Source organism: Peromyscus maniculatus, chromosome 1, assembly GCF_049852395.1.
Source record: "Peromyscus maniculatus bairdii isolate BWxNUB_F1_BW_parent chromosome 1, HU_Pman_BW_mat_3.1, whole genome shotgun sequence".
NCBI classification, from domain to species: Eukaryota; Metazoa; Chordata; class Mammalia; order Rodentia; family Cricetidae; genus Peromyscus; species Peromyscus maniculatus.
This window is the reverse complement of record NC_134852.1, coordinates 132,742,003-132,758,098: the sequence shown is the minus strand read 5'-3', so window position 1 is coordinate 132,758,098 and position 16,096 is coordinate 132,742,003. Positions and strand designations below refer to the sequence as shown.

The window sequence follows — 16,096 nt, the reverse complement described above, 5'->3', positions numbered from 1 at the left end:
GGTTCTGATCAATGCTGTCAGTGCTGGCCCAGGGACCATCATTTGAAAACCACTGGTCTGAAGCTCTGACACGTTCAGTGGGTTCAGTAGTAATGGACATGGTTCTCCTGAAGTCATTCAAATGCTGGGTGTGTTTGGCAGTCCACCTGTAATTCCAGATCTCAGGAGGCTAAGACAAGGTCCTCACAACAACCTGGCTAGCCAGACCAGGTCTATGAGTGATCTGGCTTTAACTGGGAGACCCTACCACAGTGAATAATGTGGGAAGCAATCAAAGAAGAGTCCAGTAGCCAGGTGCAGACCTCCACATGAACATGCATACCTTTTGTACACAAATATGCACACACACACTTGTACACATAACACACACACACACACACACACACACACACACACACACACACACACACACACACACACGTTGCTGCCTTTCCCCTGAATCACCAGTTTCCTGAACAAAGAGTCTGCTCATTCCTTCCAAGTCACCTTTGACTTATTTGCAAAGGGTTCAGAAAAGGCATCTGTACTGCCATGGACATGTGGTCCTATTTTCACCCCAGGACTGAGCACAGAAGCTACCTTTAAGGAATAGTACCATTAACTTGCCCCGCAAAGATCCTAAACCCAAGATACTAACTACTCCTTGACATCACTGACCACTATAATGAACTCTCCTTGAGAACCTGTCATGTACCAGGCTTATCCCAAGTGCTTTTGTGTATCATAATGATCCTCCGATGCAGAGACCATCATCTTGCTACGCTACAGAGGATGAAAAATAAGTAGGTCAGAGAGCACTTGACTGCTTTTACCATCTCTAAAATAGTCAGGAGACAGCATCTGCTGGTCAGATACCATTAGAAATGCCATGCTCTGGTCTGCGTCATTGTTTTAAGGTAAATGATATGATACTCAGAAATAATGTCACATGGGTGTGCTTTCAGGAGGGGTTTAGTCAGGATGTGGGAATTCCAAATATAAGCCCACAAGTTTCCAGAGGGTCTAGAGAGGGTGAGTCTGGACATTTAGGGAAGATTGATTAGGTGTTAATTTAGAATATTCAACAATGGAGAAAAGTCCCGACATGGAACTGGCTGCTTCCACTGGAGCTGGCTTCTCAGCACCCAGATGCATTCCGAAAGAGGCTCAGCAGGAGTGCTGCAGAGCTGCGGTTCCAGACATCTGGAGCAAAGAGACAGGGCAGCGCTACAGGGCAGTTGTGAAAACTACCTGGGAGATTTTCTTGTCCCTTTTCCCTAGACATTCTAGAAAGCTTCCAGTGGAGGTAGACTGTCCAGGACACGGTTCTCCCTTCATCCCTTACCACAGCAGTTAGGTGGCTGTGGTCAGAGCACTTAGCCTCCGTGAGTTTCTTCTCCCACATCCTGGAACAACAGCCCCCACCTTCTAGGCAGTTGTGAGGGTTTAATTAGATGCTGTATGTGAAGGGCTTAACATGGCACCTAGCACATAATAAATGCTCAAGAAATTAGCAATTATCACATTGAAATAACTATCATTATCACCTTCTTCATGGAGACCCTTACAACTTCAGGTTTCAATGACAATGTTTATGCTCGCTTTTCAGCCTTACTCAGGAGTTTCACAACACATAATAAAGTCACCAGGTTGGGGCTGCACTTAACATTAACAAAGAAACATCCACCCCATGGACTCACAGTCTTTATTCATACAGGGGCAAATGCCCACCCTCCCACCCCAGAAACTAGCAAGAACCCTACTGGGTCTTTGGAGTAGCAGACTTCTCCCGTGGACTATAGGGGAATGGGAAGTGTTTATTCTGACAGTACAAGCGTATGAAAGCCTAGTCTATACCCCAGCCTCCCAGCGATCTGTGGGCCAGGAGTCTCAACTTCTGCTTCCTTCTCCTTCACCTGGGGAAAGGGCTGGCTGGTGAATTGCTCTCAGCCACCAAACCAGAGGTGGTACCCTATGTTTCAGAATTCAGTTTAAATACCATTGAGATAAACAACATGACCTTTTCAATGTCAGTCTGAAGAGAAAATGACACAGTTGAACTGAGGGAGGAAGGAGGGCAAAATTAGATTCTGTATCACAATTCTGAAATAAGTCTGGACTCCGCTCACCTAAGAACCCCCCCCCCCCAAAGTGTCACCTCAAACAGTTACAGTAATTGAATCAAAGCAGCAGCAACAACAACAACAGAAACCTCCATATCAATTGTCTTTCCCATCATTTACAGAGGCCCTGCCTTTGCAATAGAAACCTCCATGCAGGTGTCCAGTGACTCGGAACCCCCCGGGGAGGAAGGCACCTACAGACATATTCAAGTGGATGCACTGATGTCCACACCTCAGAAAGCATGCAGAGCATGCACCCGCAAAACCAGGAGCAGGTTGTGCCTGAGGACCAGGCAGCCAGAGAGGGGGTTTACTTACAGCTTTGGGTTTATATGGTGGCTGAATCTCCTTGCGTTCGAGTTTCTCCCAGTCAATATACCGGAAAAACGCATGTTCTTTAATGTCTCGTTCCCCTTCAGGCCCACAACCCAGGCGCTTGCCTGGGTGTTTGGTCATTAGCTAAAAGAGAGAGAAAAAAACACTGAATAGATTTCAGGCCAGCAAGTGGGAGCTGCTGAGAAACGATTGTTCCAATGACCGAGGAGAGGGAGCACGAGGCAGAATATCAACCGGTTTTACTGTTGGGGTTTCATCCCAGGGACAGTTTCTTAGCCAGGTCTCTATGAGAGAGAAGCCTGAAAATGATGCCTATCCCAGAGCAAAATCCCACCTGGCTAATCAATTCAAAGCTCCAATGTGGCCTGGAACTTCACATTAAAAATGTCACAGGCTCTGTTTGGGTTCAAGAGTGAGTTTTATGTGATTACTGGTGCACCGAATGGGGACAGTATCTACATCTTCAAACCCCCTTCCTCCTGTCCTAAGAAACACTGACATTTGCCCAACTCGAAGGATGTATTCATTCAGATGCCATTTGCATTTCTCAGCAAAGTACTCAGGAGATGAAAAAAGAAAGGAAGAAAGCAAGAAAACAAAAGGAAAATATTAGTCAAATGGACCCACGTTTCAAGTAATTACTTTCAGAAAGCTCATTAAATAGTCAAAATCTAGCCCAGCTCATTTTCACCATATCACACAGAACCCTCCACTCCGCTGAGGTTTCTTTGGTGTTCCGCTGAAATGACTTAATTATCAAAACTCTCCATCTTTGTGTCTGTGAGGCAGTGTTAAATAACAGGATGAATAGGCGCTCTGAGATGAAAGCAGCCAGGCTTCCTCTTAGCGATGAACCTGAAGCCGCATGCCAGGGTCTCTGATCTCAAGATGCCAGCAAGTGAACAGATGAGAGAAAGACGGGGGGAGTCAGTGAGTCAAAAAGACCAGGGAAATGACCCAGAATGGGGCACGGAAACAAGGGAAGGCGTGGACTGCAGAGCTGGCTGATACCAAGTGCCTCTGGTTTTGCCCATGACTGCGTGACTGTGGGCGAAGAGGGAACCCAGCCATTCATTCTGAACATTTGACTTGACTCCTGCGTCCAAGAGGCCCCACAGCCACAGGCACACGCTTTCCAGGGAGCAAAACTAGCACAAATTCAACGTTCTCGGGTCCTTCTTTAGTACAGGCGTGACACCACTGTCAGACTGTCAGAGTCACCAGTGACAGGAGTCTGTTCCTTTTCCCACTTGAAATGGCACGGTGGCAACTGATACCATTGAGAGAGCTCAAGCATCAACAAGGACTTACAGAGTGACAGGTGGGAGCCAGCCCCACTTCAGCCTGCCTCCAACATTTGGGCTTTTAAGAGAAATAGGAGCCAGGCATTATGGTGTATGCGTGTGATCCCAGCGGTTCATAGACTGAGACAGGAGGATTGGAGAGGCCCAAGGCCAGCTTGTATCAAAGGATACAAGGAGATCCTGTATCAAGTGTGGCAGAGAGAGGGGGAGAAGGAGAGAGGAGGGGAGAGAGGAGGGAGGAGAGAGGGAAGGAGAGGGGGAGATCTCTGTGTCAGGGCCAAAAGGACAATGGCTAACTGAGGCCTCTTAGCATACAAAGCACTAGTTGGCCTCCAGACTCCCTCAGTACCTGTGACTCTTCTCAACCCTGCCCACTACCCTGAACTTCTCCAGCTCACAGGCTTCCCTTCTCCCGGCTTCTGATTCCGGCCATTTGGGCCATGGGGTCTTTGGCCCCCCTCTCCTGGTCACCTTTGTCCACACTCATTCCTCTCTCGCTCTCCCCCACTCTCTCCTCTCACTCCTGGTTTAGTCTGCTGGCCATGTCCAGTGTACATGTATCTCTGCCTTCTCTGGGCTCTTCTCCATGCCTCTGGCTATGCTCACCCTCACATCTACACTAAAAACCTTCTCCTCAACCTTACCTTGGAGTGGTCGTGTCCTCACTTTATACACGCTGAAAGTGGTTTTACCAGAGAAATCTGTGGTCTGGCTTGGTTGGGAAAAGGTGATGGAGGACGAGCAAACAGACTCAAGCCTTGGAATTTATGTAAGGTTTAGATGGGTAGAAAGAAAGTCTGGAGCAGTGGTTCTCAACCTTCCTAGTGCTGTGACCCCTTAATACAGTTCCTTGTGTTGTGGTGACCCCCAACCATAAAATTATTTTCATTGCTACTTCATAACTGCAATTTTGCTACTGTTATGAATAATAATAATATAAATATCTGGGTTTTCCAATGGTCTTAGGTGACCCCAAGGGGGCCATGACCCACAGGTTGAGAACCAATAGTCCAGGCAGTCTCAGCCCTGATAACAACACCACCAACACCAACGATGTTTCTGTGGACTGAGCACATTATGTATCTGGTTCTGTGCTAAAGGCAACCCAGCCATTATTTAGGACTTGCATCTTACAGCAACACTCTGAGGCTTCAGCAGCTGTTCCCTATTTTCTTGATAAGGAACCTGGTCCAGAGAAGTAAAGTCATCTGCTTAAGGTCACGCGGCCAAAGGGAAGAGCTCTGTCTCTGTCTCTGTCTCTGTCTCTGTCTCTGTCTCTGTCTCTGTCTCTGTCTCTGTCTCTCTCTCTCTCTCTCTCTCTCTCTCTCTCTCTCTGCATTTGTGTGTGAGTGCGTGTACATGTGGAGCCCAGAGACCCACCTCCCATGTCTTCTTCCCTCACTCCCCACCTTGTTTGGCTAAGAGACTCTCATTTTTGCCTGGAACTCCCCCAGTTTAGCTAAGCTTAGCTAGTTGGTGAGCCCCAGGAACCCTCTGCTCTCTACCTCCCCATTATCGAGATAACGGATGTGTGCCACTACACCTGGCTTTTTTTACGTGAGTTCTGAGGATTGAACTCAGGTCTTCATGCCCGGCAAGTACTTTGCCCATGGAGCCTCCTCCCCAGCCCCAGGGTCAGGTTTTGAATAGCACAGCTCTCTCAGCTCCCTGTAACTCAGTCTTTGCTTATTTTCACTTCAACTTGTCAGTCAAGGCTTCTGTCTGCTTCCAGCATACTGGCCATGGAAATCAGAGCAAGCTTTTGCTGTTTTCATGGTGGAAAATGGGGTTTTTATTGAGCTAGACATATAAAAGAAGATGGCATCTGTGGGAAAGATGTCTGTTTTCAGATTCCTTGGTGGCAGGGAGACCGCTAGCAAAGGAGTGTCACTGTAGTCACACAGAGCAGGAGGAGTCTCTGCCGGGTTCCCACGCTGCACTCTTGTGCCCCAAGCCGTGTAGACAGCTGGATGTGATCACTGTTCCCATCTCGGATCACCTCCCAGATGCATCTCCTGGGGCCCTCTGCTCAAGAGGAAGCATTTGGCTCTTGGCTTAAACATCACCCCTACTTGGAAGGAGCACCAGCCTTGAAGAGAGAGAGCCCACACTGCACTCCGCCCACTCAGCTCAGAACAGTGTCCCAACACTAACAGTGAAGGGAGTCACTCCAGTTCGTCCTGAAGGTTATGGATCCTGAATTGATAGAAAACCACTCCACCAGGCAAAGTGCTAACTGGAGCTGAAGTTGAAGGCAGCTGACCTGGAAAATTTTCTCTCCTCCATGACCCACTTAGAACCCCCCAGCTGTCCAGGCAGGGATGGGTTCAGAAAGTGGAAGTCCATGAGCATGCACTGGACACCTACTACACACTGGCCAGGCCGCCAGAGTCCTCTTCCACTGCCTCACTTAATGCTTTGGGAAATGGTTCACTGAGTACTTTGCTTCTGTTTCCAGAGATGAAGAAGCAGACGTCTAAAGATACAAGGGAATCACTCAGAACCACACACCTAAGAAACGAGAGGGTGAGGATTTACAGGGGCCTTTTGATCTCCTAAATCCTTCCTTTTTCAAAATCTCCTGTCGCAGGGGTACACAAACTCAAATGCCATGAGGAGCCTGGCACCAAACAGAGCAGTGACAGCATTAGTCATATTGGAGATGGCCTTAGGGCTCTGGAGCAGAGCCCAGGCTCTGGTCTCAGTGATTTATAGGTATTAACTGGTTTCATCATCAAAGGACCCTATGTGCAGTGCTGTTATTGGCCTCAATCCGTAAATCAGGTCAAACAGCTTCGCCATGATCACAGTGGCTCATATTTTTGGACTTGAATTTGAACCCAAATGGAATCTGGCCCTTTTGTTTTTGTTCGTTAGTTTGTTTTTTACAAACTGGAGAGGGCACATCCTGTCTAAAGGGGACTGTGATTCCCAGTCTTACTAACTGATGCTTTGTAAGAATGGCAGGCCAACATGGCAGCTGAAAGGCTAAGGGTTTATGGGGGACTAGCTAGACCTTCAGATGTTGGGAATCATTAATCAAAGGCTTGGTGATTGACTTCCTCCCACTCCTCTCCTGACAGGATGTCTCCAGGAGCCTCATTGGCCTCTGTCTGCAGCCTGTTTTATCTATGGGCTTTGCCAATGCTCCAGATAAACCCTTGAGTCTCCTCTGTGTTCCTTGTTTTTATTCTCTCTCTGCCTCACACCCTCCAAGAAAAAAAAAATCTGGAACCAATTTAACTTGAAGATGTTAGAGACTGAGGCTAATTCACACGTGGCTTCCCTAGAGATGTCTGCATCCTAGCTTGTATGGCTCAGACACAACGCTCAGGTGATTCACCCAGTGGGAGTTCAGGTAGTGTTACAAGGTATTTTCAAGCTGTGAGGTTGGCCCAACTCATGTCATCAGGGCCAAGACTCATGCTGAGCTGCCTGATTGTTGCCAGTTTCCTTAGCCAGAGCCACCATAGTGGCATCTGCTTGGGGTCAAGAAGAGCAGGGCTGGGTAGGGCATGAGGAATATGCAAGCATCCCGGAGATCTGTGACTACAGCCCTGGCATATGTAGACACATAAGGAGAGCTCTGGCACAGGCAGAGTCTAACCTTTAGAACCTGCCCTCATTCTTGGCTGGTGGGAAAACCTTTATAAGAACTCTATCCTTGCACCCTACTCCCTCAGTCTCAGAGCGCAGCCTTCACACTTCTGTCGTGGTTGAGAAAGCGCATCCTTTGGACAATGTATTTAAAGGCAGTGCGTTCTGAGCCACATTGGGGTGAAGGGTTGAGGGTTCAGAACACTAGCACGAAGACTTCATCGCTGGGATGGGGCCTCGGTCTGCATAGTCTAGGAAGCACAGATTGGATCCAACACAAGATGTAGCATAAACAGTCCTTACCTGTAAACTCCTGTCTGGCTTTCTTCACAAGTATTATTTCTGTAAATTGCAGGTGTGTAACTGTCTGTGTCCTTTCAACTGTGTGTGTGTATGTGTACATAAGTATTTGCACACCTGTGCACTACAAGTTGAGGGAGATCATGCAGGTTTGGGGACACTAAATTAAAGTCATCTTATCCAGGTGATCACTTAAAATCAACACTGTCTGAAATTTTCTTACAACAAAAGTCACAGAATTTTAATGTTAACTAAACACACACGCAGCAGAGCAGGGCAAGATAAATTACTCTACGTCCTTCCCATGGTTCCAGCTTTTGGGTAGAGTCTCTGTGTTTCCTACCTCCTTCATTCCATAAGTATTTCTTTGTGTAAGGCTTCGGGCTGGTGCCCAGCCAAAAGCAAGACTCCAGTACAGAGATGCCTCTGCAGACCTTGGTGCAATTGAGAAGAAAGGTCTCTTTTTTGGGGGGAGAGAGCAGCTTCATAGCAGGGCTCTGGTGTCGGCAGCAGTATGAGAGGTGATGTCAAACCTCTGTTGCCTGCTAGTTGGGGCACAACGTGAACCCTTTGCATGGTAGTCCTGGCCTTGAGGGCCAAACAACTTACCCCTTTGCAGATGGCCACAGCTTCCTTGGACATGGACTTGGGATATGCCACATTGTGCTCCATGATGGACTGGAAAAGTTCATCCTCATCCTCTCCTTCAAAGGGTGCCTGTGGAGCAGAGGGCAGGGTGGGAGAAGAACCCCTGCCTGGCCCTCCTCCCAGCTTTCTCTGACCAGCAGGGCTTCCTCCCCGCTCCCATCTCAAGGGGAGGCTACATGAGAAAAAGATGTTCAGCAAACTTAAATCACCCCGAGGCCAGGGAAGTACTCAGATTCATGAGCTCTGACTGAGTTGTCACTTTCTTCAGAGACCATGTGGCTGGAGGTGGAGGACGGTTTTCTTACAGATCACTTAAAATTCAATTACCTGGCCAGCCAACATTTCATACAGCAGAACTCCAAAGGCCCACCAGTCCACAGACTTTCCATAGGGCTGATAAGCAATGATCTGGAAAACAGAAGGCATCCCATTAGAGTGGCAGGCAGCCCCTGTGGGGCTGAGTTCACACTTACTTCAAAGGAAGGGGGTACTAGCAGGGGGTGGAGAGTCTCAGGTATGGTCCTAACCTGCAAGGTTACAGTGGCTGACACAGTCCCACATTTGAGCAGGGTCTCAGAGAGTAGACAGGAAGGGTAGAGTGCACCCGAGCTAGTTCCTCATAGATGATGCTTGGGGAATAAAGGACACACTCCACAAAGGCACCTACAGCTGGGCAAACATCTGTGTGTGCCACCTTGCCTTTTTAAGCACTGGGTGTGGTATGACGCTTTGAACTTCTGTGTATGGTGTTTTAGCAAGGAGCAGTTATTTTAATTTCTCACTATAGAGTAAAAACATTTACACAACAATGTGGACATACTTAACACTACTGAACCACATACTTAAAGATGGTTAACATGGTAAATTTGACAACATGTTTTTTTTTTTTAATTTTTTATCTGTTTGGTTTATTTGATTTTTGTTTGTGAAGCTAAGGGATTCAAGCCAGGGCCTCATGAATTCTGGGTGACTGACCCACACCCACAGCTCAGTATGGTTTTTTTGAACCATGATTAAAAATACAAGTTTAAAATGTCAAAGTGTCTGTGATTATTTTGTATCTGTCTTCATTCAGAAAGTACAGCTATGGTAAAAGAATTTTGTAAGAAACCATCCATAATTCTTTGTCAAGAGAAAATTCATGACAAGCACTGGTCCTGTCCCCTGCTAGACACTTCCATGACTGCATTGACAGTGTGTGTTCTACTTCAGAGGTGGACACTCCATGGGATATGCTCTTCACTCTGCACTTCCGCCTGGTTTATGTGCTGACACACTGGCTACTTTCTAAGATTTTATTTTTACTTTGAAGTATGTGTGAATGTGCACGTATCAGAGTATGGATATGTGCATATGCGTGCAGTGGCCCTGGAGGCGAGCTCAAATTCCCTTGGAGCTCAAGCTATAGGCAGACTTGAGCCACCTCACAAGGGTACTGGGAACCAAATTCAGGACCTCTGGAAAAACAGCGGGCACTCCTAACCGCTGAGTCATGCCACCAGCCCCCACCATTGGCTTTCACCTCTGCAGAGGATTCCCCTGGATGGATGCATAACACAAATCTGTCTTACAAATGCCCAATGGTCCAGTGGTTTCCACAGGATTGACGGGTCAAAGGGCACCCAAGGCTGCCAGGTTTGATAGCTGTCTGACTATCTAGCATTCAGGGTATAGAATGAAGAAGCAGCTGTGTCCAAGGCAAGAATGGTGATAAAGCAAAGGCTGAGTGAGGGCTGAGGTTTGCGGGCCACATGGTCTAATGCTGTATCCTGATTGCCATTTGCCAGTGTGGCCTTGAGGAAAGTTCTGTAACTTCTTCTATAGACAGATACACTAGGCACACTCTGGGGTTTTGTGGGGATGAATGAGATACTGAACATCTCTCATACCTCATCCTTCACATTGCGCTGTAATTCAGTTACTGCTAGCCTTACTCAACAAAGGAACTGGAGCAAAATTGGTTATAAAGAAAATGTCTGCTTCTTGAAGCCTGACTCCCACCCTAGCTAGCTTCTGTCTCCAAGTCGGAAATGCACAGATGATGGTCAGGGGTAAAGTCTTCCCTCAGCTAAGAGTCACAAGTTCCATAGCTCTACAGTACAACGTGGCTATGACAGTTAATAACAATGAATTGCCTTCCTGAAAAACCACTATGACTGCCAGGGGCTGGAGCACACACCTGTAATCCTAACACCTGAGCTACTAAGACAGCAAGATTGCCATGAGTTCAAAGCCAGCCAGGGCCACACAGCAAAACCATGCCTGAAAAAAAAAAAGGCTAAAAGCTAGTGAGGTGGCTTGATGGGAAAGCACTTGCTGTATGAGCCTGGTGACCCGAATGCAATCCCAGAAGGAGAGATCCAGCTCCACAAAATTGTCATCTGAACCCCACACACACATGTTTGTTGTGGCATACGCATACACACATACATATACACTAATAATATTTTTTAAACTGCTGAGTGTAGATTTTAAGCAAAAAGTTTCAGTACGTGGGACTATACACATGCAAACTAACTCAATCCAGCCCTTCCGCATGCACAAAGCATGCCGTCGTACACTATACCTATACATAGTTTTATTTGGAAACTTAAAATAGACAAATAACGAAACAGAAGAAATAAACAAGAAATGTGCTCTGAACAGAAGTGACTGCAAGACACAGCCTCTGTGAGAAGCTTCTTGGTGAACGTGTTTTCACACCTTTAAGGTACTTGGTGTCTTATTTGCTCCTCCTGACAGTCCAAGAAGTTAATCCTTTTACCAAGGAAAATAGAACCAGGAAGGTGAGAGAAGCTGCCAGAGGTGATGTGGTTAGTTAATAACAAAACCTGACCAAGGACAGGTGAGCTGGAGGAGGACACAGTCAGCAGCTCAGGGCACAATATCCTCAGCAGCCCCGTAACCAGCTGGGACTGGTTGGAGACCATGACCCTACAGGGATTTCTGATTCAATGGGTAAAGGGTGGCATTTGGGCATCCTAGAAATTTTAAAGCTCCTTCATGACTCTTAGGTATAGCTAGAGTTGGGAACCAGGACTCACTGAATGACTGACACACCCAGGAACTGTGTCAGAATATGTGGGATACTACGAAGAATTAGTCAAATGATAACCAACCTGAGGGGTGGACAGCACAGGGATATACAAATACACTTACCTTGCAGCAAGCGTCAATGACACCCAGCTAGACTGAGGCATCCTTACCCTCTGCAGCATCTGCAGTCAATGTGTCATCGCCCAGGCAGATTTTCTGCACCTTTGCATGAGCATTCGCATACTCGGAGAAAACACACAGCAGTGCTCTGTGTGCTGCTGTCACTGTCTATAAACAGCACTGTCATATTTGTTATTCTTTATTTGCATGTTTCGTCTTATTTTTATTCTTTCGCTTGTGGAACAGTTTCGCTATGTAGTTCAACCTGGCTTCCAACTCAAGTTCCTCCTGTCTCAGCCTCCTGCATGCTTAGATGGCAGGTGGGTGTAATCATGCCTCGTTTGATTTGATTTGATTTTTTCTTTTACCAATATGTTTTGAAAACATGTCCATATTTTCATATACATTTAGCTTACTCTCTTGAATTAGTGACTAGTGACATTTTCTACTGTATGTAAACCACAGTCTCTTGCTCTCACCCCTACTGAGGGACATTATTCAGATGAGTTCACACAAACATGCTTTGATCCTTCCAAGGTCATACCTAACTTCTTTACCCAAGTGTGGTATGTATTAGTAAACCATTCCTTTATTGATAGTCATGAATATTGAGGTTCTCTGTTATTTTTCAATATTAAGAAATAATGCTGGGATGAAGGACAGACTTGAAAGGCATACCATTCTCTGTATGTGTGTGAATTTATCTGTGTGTGCAACCTAAGTTTCTAGAAAGGAGCTGCTTGGGCACAGAACATGTAGGTTTTAAACATCATGCCTACTTCTTTAGCTCTACGGGAAACCTTCAAGAATGTTCTTGAATATCAAGTGACTAACAGCTAGCCAAGGAAAAGAGAAATCCTAGGATGTCTCTCTCTCCAAGACTCTGTGTCATGTACTCACCAATAATTGTGTCATGTCACGTTGGGAAAACCTAGTGATTGACCACTTCCTTTGAGTGTAAGGGGACTACTCAGATAAAACTTCACCTTTCACCTCTACCTTTATCCCAGGAAGACAAATTTGGGGTCTCCTAGAATGCAACTCCTCAACACAGTGTAGCACCGCTGTACTATGTCAGCCAGAGGATCTGTTCTCTTTCTGTCTCTCGCTCTGTCAACAAACACTTCAATGTCATAATTAGGAGGCATCATATGGCTAGAAGCCATAGCAGTCTGGTGATGGATGTGTTTTTATTGATGTGTGCTGGATCGTTCTTTTGAGTTTTATGTAAAAATTCTCCTAAGTCTTGGCATATTTGGAGCCTGAGAGTCTGCTAATCTGCAAGTGTGAACTTGCAAGATTAGCAAGAGATGACTTAGAGCAGGGTCCAGGCTAGTCTAAGGTTCCCAGGAATGGCCCTCAGCCCTTTCCAGCCCTCTCACAGCCATCTGGGAGCAGGAGAGACATCATTGAAGGTGGATGTGTGTTCTCACCTCTGGGGCAATGTAGTCTGGAGTGCCGCAGAAGGTCTTGGTTGTCACCCCATCCCAGATGTTCTCCTTGCACATGCCAAAATCAGCGATCTTGATGTGCCCCTCAGAATCCAGCATCACGTTGTCAAGTTTTAGGTCACTGTAGCAGACATAAGGATTTGGGAACTTAGTCCCATGTTGCTCATTTGAAGTCAACCAATGGTTCCTTCAATATGAAGACATTACACACCTGTGCTAGGAGCTTCGAGGACAAAGGTAACATGAAATGGACTTCTTCCTTTGGCAGCTTATAATTTGGTAGTGGGAGTATAACAAAGGAGCCACAGACCTCTGTGCTTTCTTTTCTACAGAGTGGACTGTGCCAAATGTCTCACTAAGACACAACGAGACAGTATCTCATGGAAGAGAGAAACTCTTAGATAAGCAAAGAACACAGAACTACAGATGACTCCAGGACCCAAGAGACTTCCATGAGTTAACCTGCACACCTCACATCTCTTCTGTTTATAAGAAGATATATCTTCCACGAAAATATTATTTTTAAATGTCTCTGAAGATTGTGGAGTTCACAAAAAACATTCAGAGAACTTACTAACTCCAAGTACTTCTGACTCTCCTAGTTTACAGGGTAGTATTCAGGAGCTCCAACAACTCCTTCAGTCATAGGCATCTGTTGCTTATCTATGTGTCAGGCACTATTCCTGGGGCTAGATACATTAATTACAAACAAGATAAGTAAGCGCATTTCTCACATTCCAACTACACCCTAGTGTCGAGCAAAGATGACTAACATTTCATCCTATGGTCATGGTTATTAGATTCTGATCAGCAATGTGGTGAACAGGAAGATGACAAAGACAGCAATGGTGAAAGGAGATGTCACTGTAGGACAGGTCTCTAAGACAGTGACATCTGAGCTTTAATCTAAAGAATCTGTGCTTTGTTCTCATATTGCCATCTGTGTGAATCAGGAAGGCGTCTTCTTCTGGGAAATTCCTGCCTGTCTTCAGCCTGTAAGGTTGCTCCCACATCCCCTGGGGTATCTTTCATATTTGCTTCCTCCTAAATATCTACTCCAATGTCAACTTTTTGTGCACCAATGTGTAGGGACGCTCGATGGGTCAGACTGTTCTGGTTTTAATAGAGGACATGGAAGTCCAGTTCTCTAGGAAGCATGGAACCTACTTTTTAACTCAGAGCTCTCCTCTCAGAGAATCTTGGTTCGGTTCTGAATGCCTATGGCACATACAACTCTTTCTTTCCTGACCCTCAAGTCATATAGTGGGGATGGTGATGAACTTGACTTCTGGTCGCAAGACTGGTCTTAAGGGTCTGTACTTGCCATTGGAAATAGCTATGCACAGTGATTGGTTCAATAACAGCCATGTGAGCCAACCAGCACCATCAGAATCTTGACACCCTCTTGGTTACTCTCAGTAAAGAGGTAGGCTCTTTTACACTGGGCTGACCCAGGTGCTCTAAGTCTAGAAGCTCCAGAGGTCCCTTAATAAAGAGCAGAAAGCTAATAAAGATAAATCAGAGGTATAAGGAATGTGATAAAGGAACCTTTCAGATGTGTCCACAGACTTCTCCATGGCAGCCAATAAATCCCTCTCCTAAGTTAAGTGAGTCTGAATTGAGTTGCTGTGGTCACTCTCAGCTGAAGATATATCTTGACAGCATATTCTGACACCTCCCATTTGTCTGTGAGGTCTCCTCATCCAGGAGGAGACTGCATCCACTGCAGAAAGTGACCTTCCCATCCCCAGGATTTTTGGCACCACCCATAGGACCAGTCTTAGTCCTCATGTCTGTCTTCAAGGCATTACCTCCAAATGCCAGGCTAGAAACCAGGGGTGCTGTACTATGTGGCAACTAAACACACCAGATTATGTGTGTGTTCACTACACACGACACCCCTCAGCTTGACCGTATGCCCAGAAACCAGCAGCTGGGACACTGTCTCCGCTCTAGGCCACCACAACCAGCTTTTGTATGTAGGCGGTGGGTTTGCCCACTAAGCTAGTGCCTCAGCCTTGAATTGTTTTGGTTGCATGTTTTCCCTGTAAGAAACTCTTATTCTGGAGGGCTGGAACATTTATTTTGAAGAACTCCATTAAGGAAAATCAGCACAGACTTCAGAGTCAGTGATCAATAAACCAGATACTAAGTTGGACAAAAAGGATCTTTCAGCCTCCTCTGACCCCCATCCTTGTGTAGCATGTTCCTCAGAAAAGGAAAACTGAAAACTTCACCATCTTCTTTCCTTAAGAACTGCACGACCCAGGGCTAGTGAAGCCAGGGGCTTCTAAATCGTGCATACTCTACTAAATCAGCATGGCCCTAACCACATTCTAAATATATGTCCTTATACCCACAGCTAAGTGTAGTCCTTACCTTGCATCAAGAAAACTTCTTTTTGCAACAGATGGAAACCATTACAGAAAACCATAACCAACAAACAGACATTGTTGTGGGACCCAATCACAATGGTCACATCTATATTATAACACCCACACCTAAGGCTCAGGGAACATTGAAGAAGAGGGGGTGGAAAGATTGTAAGAGCCAGAGGACCAGCGAGTTTGCAGTGAGATTGTGTCTCCTAGTAACGTCAGAAGTTACACCCATGCAGTCTCACCAATATGACTTGCCCAAATGTAAGCTGAACAAGGCTAACAATAATAGACATACTAATATGGATGGGAGAAAGACCATACGGCTTCAACCACACACAAAGAACTAGAGGCAGCTAAGGAATGCTGAGCATGGGAGAAATAGTCTTCTCCAAGGAAGAGCACACCAATTGGTTGGTTAGCCAACACCAAATGGTCAGTCTGAAAACATGCATACAAGTAACATTGTACAGACTGAGCAGGTTATACTTATGTATTTAGAAATATGTGTCTGTGCATGTGTGTGTACACATGTATGTATGCAACAATTAATGAAAAAAGAGGCTGTGAATTTGAAAGAGAGAAAGGAGGGGTATATGGGATTGTGTGGAGAGAAGAAAGGGAGGGAGAAACTATGTAATTATATTATAATCTAAAAAATAAACAAGAACCATTCTATCAAGTAGAGAGCTAAGTGAAGGAGGAAGTGATTTGTAACACCTGGAAAGATTTTTCCACGGTAGAGGAAATATCTATGAAATCATAAAATTATACACCTTCTGTCATGTCTTTTTACAATTTTCATTTGATTATCAATTTATAGA

General features: G+C 45.8%; 1 protein-coding gene across 2 annotated transcripts in view; it reads right to left on the bottom strand.

Moving 5' to 3' along the window:
- Positions 1–16,096, bottom strand: part of Prkcb (protein kinase C beta) — a 336,312-nt gene that overhangs the window by 28,270 nt on the left and 291,946 nt on the right. For both annotated transcript variants that reach the window (XM_006980349.4, XM_006980350.4), the window contains exons 13-16: positions 12,877–13,015; positions 8,615–8,695; positions 8,249–8,356; positions 2,421–2,561 (exon numbers count right to left, since the gene is read on the bottom strand). In XM_006980349.4, coding sequence (XP_006980411.1) covers positions 2,421–2,561; positions 8,249–8,356; positions 8,615–8,695; positions 12,877–13,015 — 469 coding nt within the window. The remainder of the gene's footprint in view (positions 1–2,420; positions 2,562–8,248; positions 8,357–8,614; positions 8,696–12,876; positions 13,016–16,096) is intronic.